Below are 20,031 nucleotides of genomic sequence, written 5' to 3' on the forward strand. Positions count from 1 at the left end.
CATTAGAACAAGAGATGTGGCCAGCAGGACTAGGGAAGCAATCGTTTCCCTGTACTCGGCACTGGTGAGGCCACAACTCGAATCCTGTGTTCAGTTTTGGGCCCCTCACTACAAGAAATTCATTGAGCTGATGGAGAGAGCTCAAAGGAAGCAATGAAGCTGGTGAGGGGTCTGGAGCACAAGTCTGATGAGGAGCGGCTGAGGGAACTGGGGCTGTTTAGCCTGGAGAAAAGGAGGCTGAGGGGAGACGATATTGGTGTCTACAGCTACCTGAAAGGAGGTTGTAGCATGGAGGGTGTTGGTCTCTTCTCCCAAGTAGTAAGCAATAGGACAAGAGCAAATGGCCTCAAGTTGCACCAGGGGAGGTTTAGATTGGATATTGGGAAAAATTTATTCACAGAAAGAGTCAGGCACTGGAACGGTCTGCTCAGTGAAGCGGCTGAGTCGCCATCCCTGGAAATGTTTAAAAGTATGTAGATGAGGTGCTTTGGGACATGGTTTAGTGCTAGAGTCAGGTTAATGGTTGGACTCTGCGATCTTGAGGGTGTCTTCCAATCAAAATGATTCTATGATTCCATGATCAGTCTTGGTTATCCATGAAGATTCACCAGCTCTCCTGGGCCCTTCTGCCCTGAAGGGCAGTCTCTCACAGGATCCTGCCTGTCAGTTCCTTGGACAAGCCCAAGTCTGTTCTCTTGAAATCTACTGTCTTTAGTCCACTGCTTATCTTCCTTCCTTCTCTCAGTATCTTAATCTGTATCACCTCTTGGTCACTGCAGCCAGTGTCTGTAACACTCAATGGCAGATGCTGACCATTGCCTCTCCAAACATTTCTTCTTTCTGAGTCGTGGATTCAGCAACACATCTTCCATAGCCAGGCTGTCTAGCACCTGTATCAAAAGGTTTTCCCTAATGCACCTCAGAAACTTTCCATCTTGCTGAGGTCCATTATGTTGCCCTCCCAGCAGACATTAGTCACCCCTGAGAACAAGGGCCTGCATTTGGGAAACTTCTTGTTTAAAAAAAGGCTTCAGAGCAGATATCCACCACAACTTCTGCTTCCTCAGGCATCCATCTGATTCTAAACAGATGGATGCTTGAAAAACTCTCAACATGGTGGTTCCATAAGAGAGCCCCATGTACTCAAGGTGCTCCTCCATGGTGAACACAAATCCCCCCTTTACCTGTCTTTTCTTCTTGAAGAGCCCCACTCATTCCACTTTTAAGGTGTTATGAAAGCATCATCCCCCTTTGTGCACTTGACCCTTATCCCCTATACCATCACTTACATGACGGATTTAGCACCTGTCCCTCAGCCTAGCAGTCAAGGAGGTTAACAAGCCTCCTCTGCCACTTTGTCAGGTGGATTCCATCTCTCCTCACCAGCCCCCATTCCTCTGAGAGGCTCCTATGATCACAAAAGCCAAAGCCCTGTTTCAAATATCTTCTGAAAATTGAACAGATTAATCAGACTAGTAACTATTTGCATCAAAATTAAAATCCAGTTGAAACAACTGGAAGGAACATTTGGCTAAAGCAGCAAAGTGCAGGCAACACAAAGCACAGATTAGACTGAACTGAAGCAGGGAAAAACCTGGCATTTGCAGGACAACATGATATGCCTTGATAAGCTAGTAAACTTAATACATTTATACAAATAAAATGGGACCATAAAGTCCTCAGGTCACACAATATGCTTTCTTCTATGACTGTACAGAGACAGTAATCACTCAACAACATACAATGTTTTATTTTTCTTCTGTCCTGTAACCGTCACCTGCTTTGGGCTGCAGTATTAGTAAAGGCAATAAAAATCAGACATGCTTACTTCTAATTTGTTTACATACTAGATGATAGTATCAAAATATGCTATAATTACTGAACATGAACACATACTTGTAACTCTCAACCTGTTGACAAGAAGACACTGTAATGAAAGAATCTGTCCGAGAGCTGTAAGTCAAGGGACCCGGCAGAAGAAAACCAGGTAAAAAACGGCCAAAAGCGTAGCTTTCCTGTTCAAACAACATGAGCATCCCATCCATGGACTGTATGCATATCAAATCTCGACCTAAGGAAAGCAAAAGAAAGAAATACAAAGGAAACAAAGCAATGCTATTTATTTAGTTTTACTCCTAAAATTGTTAGTAAATTAAAATTGTACTCATAAGTAATCCTAACAAAAATAAGATTAATTTTAATTTACATAGCTGTTTACTATGAGAAAAACACTGAATATTCCAACCTCAATAAAAGCTCACTTACTAAAATGAACAAACTAGATTTTTTGGGGCAACAACATTCAGAATATATTAAAAGCAAAAAAATAGCTAGATATTTCATTTCAAACCAGAATTCCTAAAAATATAACTATTAAAATTCAGTTTAAATAAATGTTTCAATACTCCCCAAATCCTAAATTATTCTGGTTCTTAAATGCCTCTATACCTTACAAGCAGTCATAACAACTGTGATTTAAAATAACCTATTATATTCTTTCAAGTCTGCTTAAACAACACAACAGAAACTCCTGCAAATATGCATTGTTGTGGAAACAATATAATACAATGGTAATGTTTGCATTCACATTTTCTGCCTTCAAGGAAAGAAAAAACAAAACAGGCCCATTTGGCGTTACCAGGAAGACTAAATAAAAAACAAATTAAAAAATTCAGCTTGGAGTAAACTACTTCAAGCTGCCATTACTTAGGAGCCTCAATACATGACTCGTCCTGCCTCAAGTGCACCAATCTAAATCCAAGTCTCATTTGGAAGACTTCTGAGATCAGAAGCTGCTTATAGAGTTTGCATTTCACATGCAAAGGTAACAATTCAAATAAACAATATTTTGCATGCATTCAAAGAGAGGATGATAGAAGTATCTCTCCTGCATTCCGAGATAAGCCCCATCTTTCAAACACAACATGAAATACTTGTAATTCAAAATGTCTATTCACTTCCAGTACAATACTCCATTGTGTCTCAGGAATTATTCTATACACATAGTTGACCCAAACACATTGTCTGTTCACTAAGCTTCATCCTCAGTCCTTTAAGAACGTTTTTCTACCATAGGAGGATGAAGAAAAACAAAAATAGACTAAAACTTCATTCTTACACTTAGAAAAGGTAATGAAGGTCAAAGAGATATTCAGTATCTGAAATAGCAACACATGTAAGGTACAGTGCAAAACATTGTTCATGTCCACTGTGATTCTTCATAGAAGCTTTACTTAAAAATAAACAAGTTCTCCCATTCTTCTTTCCAGATTCTCCATATAATTCACTGCATGTTCTATAAACCCCATCGCAAGTACCAACCATTTGATAGGAAGGACATTTGAAAGTGCAAAGTTGAATTTTTCAGTCTCTAGTGAAACAGTTAAAATATTTCAATCATTCACACCAACGATTATACAGATAGAACTGCAAAACAATTTCTACAGTGTAATTTCAGGAACACTGATGGCATTTCAAGCACATAATCACACCACCTGTTTCTTTCCATATGTTCTACATAGACCTTTTCTGAGAACCTTAAAGGTCATTCCTATTTAGTGGAGTTTTGTGGTTTTGTCTGTTTGAGAACTCCTGAAGTGCATACATTTTGAGGAATAACATTAACTGACAATAACAAACACTTAAATTTTGCTTTAACAAGGTAGTAATAGCATTTCCAATTGACAAATTAATAAATATAGAAAATAATTTTATTCAACATTAGATAAATCCATTGTTCTTTATTAAACTTGAGAGAAGTACTCCATTAATGAAGAATCCTTGGTGGTTTCAAAAAGAAACTTGCCTGAGAAACAATGAAAACTCATCTTCCTGAGCTGAAAATTGTCAGAATCTGTACTAATAAACTAATATGTTTTACAAAAGCAACTCAATGTGGAAATCATTAAAGCACTGTTCCAAAGTAGTCAGACTGAGATTTTGCCTGATACTGAAGTCCAACCAGTATATCTTTGGATTTTTTCTACTACTGCAAGTGAGAAAATTTAAATATATCATCTTTATAGCAGCTCATTAAACCACTGACTGCTTGTCACTAGCAACTTCAGTTTGATGATTTAAGTCTCAAAAGTTTAATCTATAACATTCTGAAGTTTGTACCACAACACTAGAAACTTGAAACATTTTAAATGTTTCCTCTTCTATGTGCAGATTAAAGTCATATATCCTTCTAGGAAACATAAACTCTTTAACTCTGTTAACAGCAAAAGTCAACCAAGAAATGTTTCCTGTGACTAAATGCAATAATTTCTGAGAGAATTATGAGTTTGACATAGGTCTCCAAAAGCATTTTTTAAACAGACCAATTGGTTTAGAGCTATGATTTTCCTAGGATTTTTGATGCAGACTTCTTAAATTATAAAGCGGGGTGTAGGGCTTCTGTTTATTGTTTATAAAATTAGAAACATATTCTACAGTATACAAACATATTAGATATGCATATATAAACACACATCCTTAAGGCGCATAACTAGTATACTTCCCCTGAAATTATTTGTACAAAGCATCTTTATTAAGCCTTTAATAATCATTTACCGCTTTAAATATTCTCCATAGGACAAATTCCAGAAGTGTTTGATTTATTCATAACTTGTAGCTGACATTCTGCTCCTGAAATATGTGGTACTCAAGAGGTCACAGCAACTACTGATCATAGACAGAATTAATATTTGGTTTGCTGCTTATACTGAGCCTCTGAAGTACTAGCCAAGAACACTGCAATGACTTTACTAACATCCAATTCAAAAATTAATGAGAGTGACCTATAAATGAGTACAGTATGTGTTTTGATTAAAAAATAAAGATGCATACGTGAATTTGAAAGTTATTCAATATTAAGGTTCCTACAATTCTGAATGTGCTGCTTTTCATCATTAACAGTTGACACTATCAACTATTATTAGTGAAAATTAAAAAGAAAAATAAAGTATTCATTAAAAAATTGTAGCAACCATATAAGTTCAAAGAGTATCACTTAAAAGCATGCTAAGGTTGTGAGTAGACAAATAAGTAAAACCAATCTAATGTTTTGCTACTGCTGACAGAAGTAGTCCTGCTTACCTCCTTTACTCTGGGCCTCCAGCTACCCTTGCTCAGGTCACATAGTTCCTTCTCACTTCCAAGCCAGATCTGGTGCTTATCTGATGGCTGATAAACTGATACTTGGACACCATCCCAAATTTATAACTTTTTAAAAAAGTTTCAAACCAGTGAATCATCACCTCACATAAATAACTCCAGACAAGCCTAACAATGGCCAGGGATTACTTGGAAAGCATAAAGTGTGACATGGCTCTGGGGTGATGGTTAAGGGCATGATGGCCCAGCTGGTTTTCCGCCTTGATCCTGCTGAGGAAGAGGAAGCACATGAGGAAGACTAGATGTACCCTATGGGTCAACAATAGGTTGCACAGCAGGTATCCACATCAGACCTTTGTTTTATGACCATCCTCTTTGAGGATTGACAGCCACTTGGAAGAGACAGGATTGTCTGACTAAATCCAGAAAAAGTATCTTTGCCAACAGGCTTGCCAACTCAGTAAGAGCAACTTTAAACTAGGAATGACAGAGGAGGCAGAGATTTTACAACAATTCAGTGAGGGAGTGGTAGATGAAGTAAGCAAGCAGAAGGCTCCAGGATGATGTGAACCAAAGGGACATGGCAATCAACTAAACAGGGCTGAAATGGAATTACCTCAAGCATAGGAATCCAAGTAAGGAAGTGCCCACAGAACAGCAGTCTTACTGAGAAAGCTCTCACGGCTTTTTGAATGCCTCTCTGAAATGTCTTCACAGTAATGTATTACCACATAGTAGGGGAAAAACAGGAGGAACAGGAAGTCTGTGCAAAGTTATAGGGCTATGACCTCGTTGGGATCACAGAGATATAGTGGGCTAACTCACATGACCAGAGTGCTAAGATGGATGCATCCAGGCCCTTTAGGAAGGACATGCCAGGATGATGATGGGGAGTTGCCCTTTTTAGAAAAGATCACTCAAAATGCACAGAGGCAGGTGATGAAGCAGTCAGGAGCTGCCTCATGAGGATCAGGATTATTGTGCAGACCAATATGACAGTGTGTCATAGGCCACATGATCAGGAAGACATCAATGAGGCACTCTTCAGACAACTGGCAGAAGCCCCATATTTGGTGGCTCTGGTTCTCATGGGGGACTTGAACTAGCCACATATCTGTAAGAAGGACAACAGGAGAGGTGCTCTGCTAGATGTGATACCAGCAAGAAAGGATGTGAAGGTTAGGGTACAGCCTTGGCTATAGTGACTATGAGAGGGTGAGGAGGATGATCAAGATAAGTTCAGGAACATAAGAGGAATGAGCAGGGTATAACACAGGATCACATCCCTAGACTTCGGGAGAGCAGACTTCAGCATTCTCAGGGATTTGCCTATGAGTTTCTAATAGGATATGGCCCTGGAGAGAAAAGGAATCCAATAAAACTGGTTGAATATTCAAGGATTACCTCCAAGTTCAAGAACAGCCTATCCCAAGATGCAGGGAGTCAAGCAAAGGCAGGCAGCAAGACACCTACAAGGATAAACAAGGAGCTCCTGACTACACTGACATAAAAAGGAAGTGTAAAAGAAGTAGAAGCAGGGGCAAGTGACCTAGGAGGAATATACAGATACTGTATAATCATTCAGGGATGGTCTTAGGAAAGCAATAGCCCAGCTGAATTGAATCTGGCAAGGGATACAAAGGGCAACAAAAAAGTATTCCCCAAAGTATTGTATTCCAAATGAAGTAAATACAAAAAAGTATTCCAAACGAAGACTAGGAAAAATGTGAGACTGCTGGTCAATGGAGCAGGGCCATAGGGGCCATACCCTCAGTCAAAGATGTTCTGGTTAGGGAATATTTAAACAAAATAAACTTAAGTTCATAGGGCTTGATGTGATGCACCAACAAGTGCTGAGGTAGCTGGCTGACGTCACTGCAATGCCACTCGATTATCTTTGAATGGCCATAGCAATCAGAAGAGGTCCCTAAACACTGGAAGAAAGCACATGTCACTATCTTCAAGAAGGACAAGTAGGATGATCCAGGGAATAGGCAAGTCAACCTCAGCTCAGACCCTGGGAAGGTAATGGAACAACTAATGCTTGTAAAAACTATTTCCAGACACCTGAAGGACAAGAAGTTAATCGGGAGTAGTCAACATGGATCTACAAAGGTGAAATCACACTTAACCAACCTAACTTCCTTCTACAAAGAGGTGACTAGCTTTACTAGCTTTGTGGATGACAGATCAGTGGATGCCATTTATCTTGATTTTAGGTGTTGTCTCCCATAGCATCCCCATATATACACTGATGAAGTCCAGGCTACATAAATGGACAATGAGGCTGACTGAAGACTGGTTAAACTGCCAGGCTCAGAAGGTGTTCTGCCATTCAGAGCGACCTCAGCAGGCTGGAGAAGTAGGCAGACAGTCATGAAGATCAAAATGAAATGCAAAGTCCTGCCCCAGGAAGGAATAACTCCAGGCATCAGTACACAGTGGAGGCCAACCAACTGGAAAACAGCTCTGCAGAGAAAGACCTGGATTCTCTTGGATGAATTATACCATGAGCCAGCAAAGGTGTCCAACAGTGTCCCAGACTGCATTAGGAAGAGTGTTACTAGGAAGCCAAAGGAAGCAATCCTTCCCCTCCACTCAATATTGGTGAAGCCAACTGGGTCCAGTTCTGGGCTTCCCAGCACAAAAAAATACTAGGGACATACTGCAGCAAGTCCAGCAAAGGGCCACAAAGATTATTAAGGAATTGGTGTATCTTTCAGAAGAGGAGAAGCTAGAGAGCTGGGGCCGTTCAGCTTTGAGAAGAGATGGCTCAAGGGGAATCTCACGAATGTGCATAAATATCTAACAGGAAAGAAAGAAAAAGAGGGTGACAGACTATTTTCTGTGGCTCCCAGTTACAGGACAAGTGTCAACAAGAACAAATTGTACCACATGAAATTCTATCTGAACTTTATTTTTTTTTTTTTTAAACTGTGAAGGTCAACAAACACTGTCTTCTTCCATAGACATATTGAAAATACAATTGAACACAATCCTGAGCAACTTCTAGCTTAACCTGCTTGGGAAGTGGGTTGGACTAGGAGACATCAAGAGAAGAATCATTAAAATAAGTCATTCAAAAAAGGCATTCTAACTTTCATCTCTCATCTACTCCAAGGCACTATGGTAGATACCTCTTCCTCTACGTTGTGAAATTTCATGGGATTTAGTCCTATCACATACTTCTAATCAGCAAACAGTGGCAATCATTAAAGAAACTTGAGATGTTTTGCACTGATATTAAGGATACTCAGCTTCCACTTCCCAACAGTTGCTGACATTTTATCACACTGTTGATACAGTCTAGAAAAAGTATGAGTTAGCCAGCTGTATAAAATTATGAGTAACCAGTAAAAGTACTGTGAGAAACTTGTACAAACACTGGTAACTAGTAAAAGGTGCGAGCCCACTGGTTGCCACCACAGTTGCTTAGGTACAGTTATTTTAAAGTATAGTTATTGGCTACTAGAAATAACTAGTGGCATTTTTATTTGGCTTGCAAGAAAATAGTGCTTCATAATTCATGTGTCCATGTGACCATGGTTATTCTACATCTGTTACCTCAAAATCACATATGTTCACATTCAGCATTCAAAGGCATACTGAAAACCCTCTCAACATTTTACATCAGTTAACTGTTCAGTTCTATTTTTCACCTTTATCAAGAATACAACCATGTATGTCTGGGTAGAGAGAATCTTCAATTCTCTTTCCACAGTGTCCTATGAATTTTCCTATCATCAGCAGTGTGCTACAGAAGAAACCTGCAGCTGGCTGCCCTATTTTTCTTAATTTTCAATGTCCAGTTTCAATAGAACTCCTCGGTATCTGAAACCTGAAGACAAAAAGATCACAGGCATCTTGGAAAAGTTTTTTTTAAAGTCACAATAGTAGAACACATTTGTCTTTTGCCATGTTGTTATTCTACTGTTTTGAAAACTTCTAAATATGGCTTGATATATCATAAGATTAAAAGTAAAAGACATTTAATTGTAAAGTGAATGCCCTTACTAACACAGAAATCTTACATATTTTGTAACAGAATTAAATGTCAGGTCCTTCTGGTTATACTGATGGTAGTGAGAAAGCTACTTTTTAGATACCTTCAGGGTTTAAGGTTGTCTAAAACATACAATTTAATTGTTACTTCTATTCTTCTGATGACATTTAAAGATAAACAGCAGATATAATCAAAATGCAGTGGTAATCTAGCATACATATTACAATTCAACTGACAGAAAAAAATTAAGAGCAGCAGAAGTGTTGAGGTGTTACTGCTTAAGAAACAAGTAGTAGAAGTTTCTGCTCTCATGTGAATATCAATTTTATTCTTACCAATTTCATTACATCATGAAAATGATTAACAGAAAAACTACAGCGCTTTCTTCAATATATATGAAGCTAACTGTCATATCAGACACAGAACCATTCATCTTGAACATGCATAATCCCCAATCACACACAAATATAACTGTTAAAATATCTCCTGTTTTAACAGTAGTGATATGATTGAATATGATATGACATAATATGACAAGTTCTTTAGAGCACTCCAATGATTTCCAAGCATACTGCAGTACTGAACGATACTGTCTGAAGAAACAAACACAAGGCACCTATACTGAATCAGTAATGGTTCTTTATGCTTTTAAGAGCACAGCATCACTTCTTAATATACCTACCACTTCATATTTGTGTTGTTCGTACTCACTAATTTTCAAATTTGTGTTTTAACTAGCTTGTGCTAGTGGATCAAACTCCAATTATCCAAACTATTACATGTAAAGCATCATTAAAGAAAATTAAAATGTGTATGAAGTCTTATTTCCCAGCTTTTTATAGGTCAACTTATTTCCTTTGGCCATTTGTTTTTAATGTGTAGCTAGTGAATGGAGTTTTTATGTTTCACTTTAAGAAATGCAGTCTTCCAAAAACTCAGCCAGAAATGTCCATTTCAAAAAAGCTTATTGCAGCCAGTTGGCTTTGCCAGTGACATATTTATAAAGTGAAAATATAACCCATAGTGTTTTCTGCAGATCAGATGGAATCACTTAGTGTACTCTGCATAGTTTCAGCAGCTTGTGTCTCAAGAGGAATGTCGCTCAGCCAAAAAGTGTTACTTTTAAGCACAAGTCCAGCTACTGTTGTTTTGTAGTTTTGTTATTCTAGCATGAGATGAATACATTTGTCACACTTTTAAACCACAACACATTTTTAGAGCTAATGCAAAGCCAAAATGAGAGGCAGGTGGTAGATCTTTGAAATAAGCTTCTAATTAAATCTATTTTGGAGCTCAAGATTTTTGCATGTTAATGATTTCCTCCACTCCAAGCCTCCCTTCTGGCACCAAATCATTTTCATAAAAAGCACATTATGTAATCACGAGGCCTGAGCACCATGTGCAATCGGGCAGTGAAAACTACAGTATCAAATGGGATAAATTAGAAATCAGAAAAAGCTTCATGAAGTTACAGATTTTCGGAGATGTCAGCAGAGATAACTTTATTGCCTTTAATGGTAATCAAAAGCTTCAGTCAGAAGCCTCCTGTGGAAGGAAGCATCAATGAAATAAAATGAAAAGATAAATCAGCATTTGTGTGACACCCAGCAACCTAAGAGCCATTCAATGATAGATGGGAAATGTCTTCCTAATAATGATAAAAGTTAAATCCACAGCACACTGACCAGTGAAGCAATGCACACAAACCGTATTCCCACACACTGCAACAGGAATTACTGTCCTGACTTGGAACAAGCAAATATGTCTTCCTTTTCCTTCATCATTGAAATTGGTCCCCAAAAATTTCTCCCAGCACAGAGAAAGAAGTCTCCTCTGGTTCAAGCCCATTTTGGAGAATTCATCTTGCCGCTGTGTGTAGCTCCTGAATCAAAACAGATCTGTGTCAACTGTGAGAAAAGCACTTCAGGAATCACTTCTGACTAACGGAAAAGCCATTTGAAAATATGTCAGGCAGTTCTTAAAACAACGTATGCCTAGCAAAAGGCAAGTCTTAGGTTACTTCCCTAAGCCAAAGCAGGAAGCACATGTCAGTGTACATTCAGAATGAACTCTAAATTGGCAAGCTTGGTGGTCTGGTGGCTGCTCATTGCATTACTACAGAAGGGATCAAAGTTCAAGACTTCAGCTGCAGCCATTCATTCTAGGCCAGAGGATCTGACAGCACCGCCAAGGCAGTGCAATACCCTGAACACACGTAAAGAGGAAAAGGAAAAATGCTCTGCATCACTCAATGCTAATGCATGTACCCACCCCAAACGATGCACAAAGTGTACGTGTGTTCCAGCTGAGACTGATGAAATTCTTTACTGCTGGAATTGAAAAATCACTCCAACAGGAAGGAAATACAGAAGTAGATAAGAGTTTAAGAGAAATCAAGGAAAGTGTTTAAGGAAAACACCAAATCCTTATGCTACTGATGTTAGCTTTAATATTAAAGTATCACAGTAAAACATGTTCAAAAGCTCCAGCACAAGATATGCTCCCTCTGCAACAGCCCACTCTCTGAGAAGCCTCCATGGTCAAGACACAGTAAAGCATGCAGCCAGAGCTGCCATGAGAAAAAGAATCTTTTTGCTTCTCACAGGCATCATACTGTGTTCTCTCTACCTAACCTCTTGCAGATTTCTGCCTATCATAAAATATAAGGAGGATTTTAGATGGAAAGGTAATCTTGAAATTAATTATTACAGTATATCCAAAGGTTAATCAGTCCTCACACACACAATCAAACATTTAGAGACCTGTGGTATCACAGAATCACAGAATGCTAGGGATTGTGAAAGGGACCTCGAAAGATCATCTAGTCCAATCCCCCTGCTGGAGCAGGAACACTAAGATGAGGCTACACAGGAATGTGTCCAGGTGAGTTTTGAATGTCTGCAGAGTAGGAAACTCCACAACCTCCCTGGACAGCCTGTTCCAATGTTCTGCTATCCTCACTGGGAAGAAGTTTCTTCTCATATTTAAGTGGAACCTCTTGTGTTCCAGTTTGTACTCATTACCCCTTGTCCTATATCATTGGTTGTCACCGAGAAGAGCCTGGCTCACCCTTCACATATTTATTGCACTAATGAGGTCAGCCCTAAGTGTCCTCCAAGCTAAAGAGACCCATCTCCCTCAACCTTTCCTTATAAGGGAAAAGCTCTACTCCCTTAGTCACCTTCGTTGCCCTGCGCTGGACCCTCTCCAGCAGTCCCCTGTCCTTCTGGAACTGAGGGGCCCAGAACTGGACACAATATTCCAGATGCAGTCTCACCAGGGCAGAGTAGAGGGGGAAGAGTACTATTCCATATATTCATCAACAACTTGGATGAGGGAATACAGTGTACTATCAGCAAGTTTGCTGATGACACCAAGCTGGGAGGAGTGGCTGACACGCCAGAAGGCTGTGCTGCCATCCAGCGAGACCTGGACAGGCTGGAGAGTTGGGCAAGGAAAAATTTAATGAAATATAACAAGGGCAAGTGTAGAGTCTTGCATCTAGGCAAGAACAACACCAGGTTCCAGTATAAGTTAGGGAATGACCTATTAGAGAGCAGTGTAGGGGAGAGGGACCTGGGGGTCCTGGTGGACAGCAGGATGACCATGAGCCAGCACTGTGCCATTGTGGCCAGGAAAGCCAAGGGCATCCTGGGGTGTATTAGAAGGGGGGTGGTTAGTAGGACGAGATATACTCCTTTATTCTTCATCTGACTCTTACCACAGAAGATTACATATTTCAATTACACAACTTGGGAACAATCCCTTTAAACCTCAAATTGACCTGAGGTGGCAAAAGGACCCTTAGGAAAAACACTAGTATGGTTCAAAGGAGAAAAAAAGACTGACATGCAGTATAGAGATCAGAAAATATCCTAACTGCAACATCCAGCACACTAAAGTTCCTACTGAAAGTAAGCTGGTATCTGGCACTGTGTAGGCAGGAGAGGTAAAGTCCCCTCCCCTAAACAGATTACAGTACTAAAAATTGTTTAGTACAACCTTCATTATAAGCAAATAATTTTTCCCACATTCAAAAACAGATGTTTCTACCTAGTGCAAGAAATAGTCTGAGGAAAAATGTTCAGGCAGCTGTGAAAGCAGTATTACAAAAACTTTTTTATTTTCAATATAGCACATTAATTACAGATAGTATAAATAGAGTGGGTCTTGTAAACAAAACATTGCCTGTGCATGAGAGAATGGCTGAATCCGTAGGTGTAGCCTGGATAATAATGATTCATGAAGAAATGGTAGTAGAATTCTTTTTCCTTAAATTTTGCTTCTTGTTTTAGCTTGTTGAGTAACTATTTCTCAAGCCCTGGTAATTGCAGAATTCTTTGAAGACCCTGTATCCATAGAGGCATTACAATACTGACACATACACCTCTTCTAAAGAAGGCAAGAGAAATTCTTGTCTGTGAACCTTTCCAATGTCAAGTACTGTCAGCAGTTGCCCTTCCAAATCAATAACTTTTGACTGGATAGTTAAGGCACAGGGATGTTTTTAACAAATCACAAATCAATTGCAGACCTGTCATTGAGCTCAGTCAAATATAGGCCCTATTTCGCAATATTTTAGATACTTTCAAAAGTTATCAGTAAGATCTTAAGTCACCATCACACAATAAATCTACCATCTTTAAAATTCCATTAAAAACACTCCCGCAAACTTATAACTAAAAAGAATAACGAAATCCCACTGTTAAAACACAGTGAAATTCTCCATCTTTTCTCCTACATCTCCAGTTCTAGTCTTATTATGGTAAGAAGCTTCACAATTCCTAAGCAATTCCCAAAGCACTTTGACTCTTTACTAATGCTTTGAGCTAGAGAATCGTTAAAAGAATTGCTGAAGAATGCTCTCCAGAATAACTGAAGTCACATCCAAAGAACTGATTTAAAATAGTTTATCACAAAGTCTAAGAGTCTGAATCTTACAATGTGAAACTGGGAGTTGAGTATAAAGAATCTTAGGTGGAACACTTATTCAAGAAACTTCAAACATCCCATTAAAATTAGAAATAAACAGCTTGACTAATTACCCTCAAAACCACCAATAAAATACAGCCACTTTTTATGTTCAGATCATTTATATATATCCTAGACTAGTAACCAACATACAGAAAGAACTAACTCTTACTTTGTGGTCAAATGAGTCAGAGAATTACATCTCTATCAAAAACAAATTCACCACCCCTATTGCTTTTCTTTTTGGCACTCTTAGAAAAGACATCATAGATTTAGCAAGCAAGAACAATTTGTTATCTTGTATTTTAGGACTGTTGGAAATACTGTGAATACTCAAATGATCTTACTACTTTGCCACTAACCTTGCAAAATATTATCTTCATACTTTTGCAGGTAAGCAAGATGACACACATCTTCATTCCAATCAATCATCCTACTAAAGAGCAGTTGCATACATTTTATTTCTGCTGTAATCCTTCCTTGTCCTTTTTATTCACTATAGATGCCAAATATATTTTGGTGGGTTATTTATGTTTATCTTTTTAAAATCATGCTCATAATCAGACTTTATTAGAAGAGTGTCTTCATTATAAAGATTTGCACCAAACCTAATAACCCAAAGTACAATTAGTAGAAAGCATCATAGCCTATACAAGATATATTTCATACCTCTAGGAAAAGCAACTATTAATAACAAGGGTTTGGTGACCTTTCAGATAAATTTCTATAGGTTAGATACTTTTTTTGTAATGGAATAATCACAGACAAACACTAAAAAAATAAACAAAAGCTACATACACACATTTCTGAAAGACTCTTGGAAAATATGAAAGAAGTTAAATAGTTAAAAACTAAAACTGCATTCTTTTGTATGAAAAAATATGGGGCAGCAAACAAATCTGATAGACAAATGTATCCACATGAAATGCTGGAACATTTAATATGAAAGTACATATGTAAATAATAAAGCTGTACGTAGGTTTGAAGTAACAGAAAATTCATCATGCCAAACTATTTATTAGACAGGGTAATAATATATACTGCATTTCTAAACTTTAGAGACAGCATCTCTAAACTTAAGTAAAACATCTGATATGATCTCAGACAATTGTCTCACAGGAAACCAGAGAATGGCAGGCAACAGCACTAAGAAGAAGAATCTGGGGATTAGAGTAGGATGATGAATTAAATATGAGTCAACAATATGTCACTAAAAAGACAAATGCAAGATTGGGTCATTATTAATATACATGCGCTATTAAAAACATATGAGGTAATTACTGCTCTGCTTGGCACTTGCTGATTCTTGGCAGGAATACTGCAGAAGTCATAACCCCACACGCAAGATTTTATACTACCAGTGCACAATGACTGCACACATTTGGGTACCATACTTCAACAAAAGAAATTAGAAAAAATAACATATAAAATCTACCAAAGTTTTGAAAAACAAGTCTTCCATTTACATATACAACTGCTCCTAAACGTACATATTTCTACAATTGTTTTTAATTCATTTTACTCGCCGTGCTTTGTTTAAACAAAATGCAGATTAAGTGATATCTAGCAATTTATAATTGAATCAAAATTCTGGCATACTGAAGGCAACAGGAGTTTTTACTTCAGTTAAGATAAGATCTTACTCATTATTGTTAAGAGAACTTGAGGAAGGTGAAAGGAAAGGGATGATTCCAAGAGAGAGATTCCAAGAATGTTGTCCTTGATTATTTTTCCATTCACACGTTCAATTTAGAGAAGAGGTACTAACTCCATTATTTAAAAAAAAAAAAAAAACAAAACCCACAAACGGCTTTCCAAAGTTACATGAGAAACCAGATCGGAGTAGTCATCGGCAGATCTACTCCATGAAAAAACTCATGAAGACCAAGCTTTTCAAATAATCTGTCCTCATCCAGAAGCAATCTAACAGGGAAGTGACAGTTAAAATTCTGGTCCTTAACAGAACTAGCCAATAAATCAAATTCCAGATTTATACTGCTGCTGTTTTTAAACATAGTCATAAGAATCATTTAACCTTACAGCATAAAACTCAGCTGATAATTTTTTTCTGACTAACACCTAATAAAATTCGTTCTTGCAGAATTGTGGAAAAGTTAAGGACAGTCTACCCCTCTTACAAAGTTTTCTGTTACAAGGTTGCATGGTTTACACATACGTTGTATTTCTTTATTAAAAAAATTCCTCCATATAGCACCCTCTTTGTTCTAACACTCAAACACACTTTGCCTCTAGGCGAGTGCTATAATAAAAGTAAAATTAATTCAAGGCCATTTGCTGAGAAAAAGGTATTTTCACACTTTTTTGCTTGTAACTTTTCCATGTCAAAGCTGTATTTTCTTTTTTCCTTCCCTTTGCTATTGTTTTATTATTTCCTTTTATTGGTGCAGTATCCATTGAACAACTTCAAATAAATCTGAAATATTCTGGAAGTCAACTTAAGGCATTAAGGTTTCAGATTAAAAAAATAAATTCCCAAACTTGTGAATTATTGGGAGGATCAAATTCTGAATCATTTATCAACTCATTTGAAGAGGCTATATAAAAATAGAATGAACTCAACAATTATTTAACTATTAGATAATGCAAGTATATTTTGTGGAATTGCACAAAACAGTAATATTACTTTTGGAGTGAAAATAAAAAGCCATTATCCATAAGCAAACACTATTCAAAAATAACTCGGCAACTAAGAAATTAAGGTTATTAAACTATGCTTTCTCTCTGTCACTAGATAAAATCAGTATTCTATTTAAGAGTAGCCCAATACCTTGTGTGTCCCACTGGTAAGCTATCAATATGCTGCTTCTTTCATTCTTAAGTAGAAGGTAAAATCTTAATAACAAATTGAAAAAGAAAACTGAAGTGTTGAGAACGTTCATACACCCACCTTACTGTACCACTTTTGCCCTGGAGAACAATCACAGCACTCTACCCTCACCTGGGAAAGGTTGTCCCCCTATTACAGCATGTGATCACTCACACACTTCCTAAGCACTTCAGACAGTAGCTCAGGAAAACCTGCACTTCATACACCACTCCTCAAAGCACAGAATTTTAGTATTCACTGCATATATACTGTTGTTTGTTCATACATGAGCTACTATCCTGCCCACCATTCAGTCTAATGCACAACCGACCACAGGAAATTTATGTGATAATCTGTAAAACTACCTAAGGCTCAAGTAACAGTGGTTCTGTTTTCATTTGAAAGCATTTTTCCATTATTTATATCATCTCAGCAAAAATTTATTGCATATACTTTCCTCAAACATAAGTCACATCTGACTCAAGGCAAACAAGGCGAAGAATGAAATTGTGGCCTGATCTGCACACTTTTTCAAAGCAGTAGTAAGGGCACTTTTCTTTTACTACATAAGAGTGTAATACCATCATTTCTTATAAGCAGGTTCCACATCAGTAAATCTCTCTTTTTAAGAACAGTCAGGCACAAGTAGTATGTTGACTCTTTCTCAAGAAGTAGAAGGACTTAGGCTAGTAGCTATAAGCTAGCCTAGTTGTAACCCACTCAACAGAAACTGGTAATGTAGGAATGAGAGTGATTTTCCAAGGTAGTGTCCCTTTCTCAGATTTCTCTAGGGGCAAAACAACACACCATGTCTGAATACCTTCAATTTGAACCAGACAAAGTTAAGGCACAGGACAGAGTTTATTTCTATATGTTGTATGCACAAAATTAAAATAACTTCAGCCTTAATTATCTAAACATCACATTAGAAAAAGGCTATAAAAACTAATTATGAAGTAATATTAATTCATTTACGGTGAGTCAAAAATGAGTTTTGCTTAATGCAAATTTCCTGCAAATCTTCTGCTGTACCAATATGCAACTTCATAAGATTCTTAAGTAAGCAGTTGATAATTATCTCAACTATCTCTGAGTGATTATCCATCTATAAGAAGTTATAATATTACCACATGATGATAGTTCACTGCTATTCTTTCATCCAATTGAAGTCAACACTAGTAAATTCATTAACCAAAATTCCTGCACAACTAGAACAGATCCAATTCAGCATTATTTTAATTGAAAGAACTAGACCTACCTGATTTTGGAGGAATTGTAAACATAAAATTGAGGAATGGAACAAAACTATGATCAAATTATGTCAATTACAAAATTTAACAATAATTGCTCAAAACTTAATCACTACATAGCTAACAAAAAAATCTCACTTTTTTTATAAGCATTGTTATAACTTTAATTAAGATTAAACAATATGTATAATATTGCTTAATAAGAATTGACTATTTATAGATTAATATCAGATTTATCCCTTCTGAACTGGAGGTACACTGCTGCATAGAGAAGAATAAGAAAAGGAATTCTTAACAAAAACACTGTATCCAATTCACTTGATTCACTCCATTCCATTCTTTTAACAATGTCAAAACATGCAAGTCATTTATCAGAAGCTTTCAATCAGCAGTGACTTTCAATCAGCCAAATGACATTCCATCAGTTAGGGTTTACCAGCCCATTACGATGTTTTAAAGTATTTTCTTTACTTGTCCTCAAAAATCTTGATACTTCACAGAGAGCATTTGAGAGATGCTGTCCAGAACAAACCAGAGTTCTAAGACAGTGCATCGCATGCTGCGTCTAGTACACACATTGTTTTAAAACGAGCACAGCTGCCTCTGCACCACATAGCAATCACAAGAAGCACATGTACATACTCACATTAGAGAAGCTCAGCTCAGATCTTTGATAGACAGGGTAATAAGGAGAGAGCTTTGCATTTGGGTAACCAAAAATTCTAAACAACCCTAAGATGTTCAACAACTTTCTCACTTCTCTCCCAAATAAAATTATAAACAAGAGTTACGCAAACTCTATTCTTGCTGTTACAAACTGATCAGGTTCTTTAACACAACCTTAACCCAATAACTTGATATTGGACTCAAGCATCTTATAAATACCCAGAACAACATACTGCAGATGTGAAAACAGAAAATACTTCCCAAGATATTGTAAGCTATCAGCAAACATCATTTCTTATAATGAAAGTTGAATTGTTAACATGGCGATCTCTGCTGGTATAATTGCAGGTTGCCATAATATAATCTGACCTTATGAAAGTTATGTGATGAAATAGCTTTATAGAAAGTAAAATTTTTGTAGAGTTGAGTCCTCACCACAGATAAAGGTGCAATCCAAATCATAAAAGTGTATGCTTTTTACCCTCATTTTCTTTAAAAAAAATAAATCAAAAGAGCTCACAGTAGAGTCACTTCAAGCTCTTTGAATTTTATATCTCAAGTAAAACATGAAGACTGTACAATCTGTTCATTACTTAAGGGCTGTGACATTTTGTGGCTAGGTTAAGAGTTCACTTGGTTGAAAAACAATGTTCAGCACTACTAACTCATGGTTTTATCATGAATCATTCTTTCTAAAAAGATCCATATGCTGGAATCGGAGCATTGCAGGACAAACTCAACTTACAGCTCTAAGATCAAGAGGAAGAGTTCAAAAATATGAAAAAGCAGATATGTGCATTCTAGATAACAAAGGCAGTGACTTAAAAAATAAATTCAATTTCTGAAAGTTTGGGCTAACAATACAGATTTTTTAAAATACAATATCATTAGTTGATCCTCCTGTGTCACTTCTTCATAGTTTCATGTTTTCAGTTTAGCACCAGTGTTCAGAGACAGCAAGGAACAAATGTGAAGTTAAAGTAGCAAAGAAATGCAAAGTTGTGTATTATAATCCTGCCCTTTGCCACAGTTTTTTAGATTTGTAAGTTACAATTAACTTTGCCTATACTGTGCTTGATTTATATTTCCAGCTTTGTAGGTTTTTCCATTTACTTTTGTTAAACATTTCCATTAGCTTTGTTTAGGATTCCAGCTAAACATATAAGGTATTTCCTTGTTATTTCCCACATCCCTGGCCCCTTAACAATTTTGCTGAA

The 20,031-nt window shown here is 37.3% G+C and overlaps 1 protein-coding gene across 3 annotated transcripts in view; it reads right to left on the reverse strand.

Moving 5' to 3' along the window:
• The window catches only part of BBS9 (Bardet-Biedl syndrome 9), a 338,602-nt gene that overhangs the window by 301,707 nt on the left and 16,864 nt on the right, over nt 1-20,031 (reverse strand). For all 3 annotated transcript variants that reach the window (XM_082045335.1, XM_082045334.1, XM_082045336.1), the window contains exon 7: nt 1,897-2,071. In XM_082045335.1, the coding sequence (XP_081901461.1) occupies nt 1,897-2,071 (175 nt within the window). The remainder of the gene's footprint in view (nt 1-1,896; nt 2,072-20,031) is intronic.

The sequence above is a fragment of the Streptopelia decaocto genome (genome assembly GCF_964273445.1).
Source record: "Streptopelia decaocto genome assembly, chromosome: 2".
NCBI classification, from domain to species: domain Eukaryota; kingdom Metazoa; phylum Chordata; class Aves; order Columbiformes; family Columbidae; genus Streptopelia; species Streptopelia decaocto.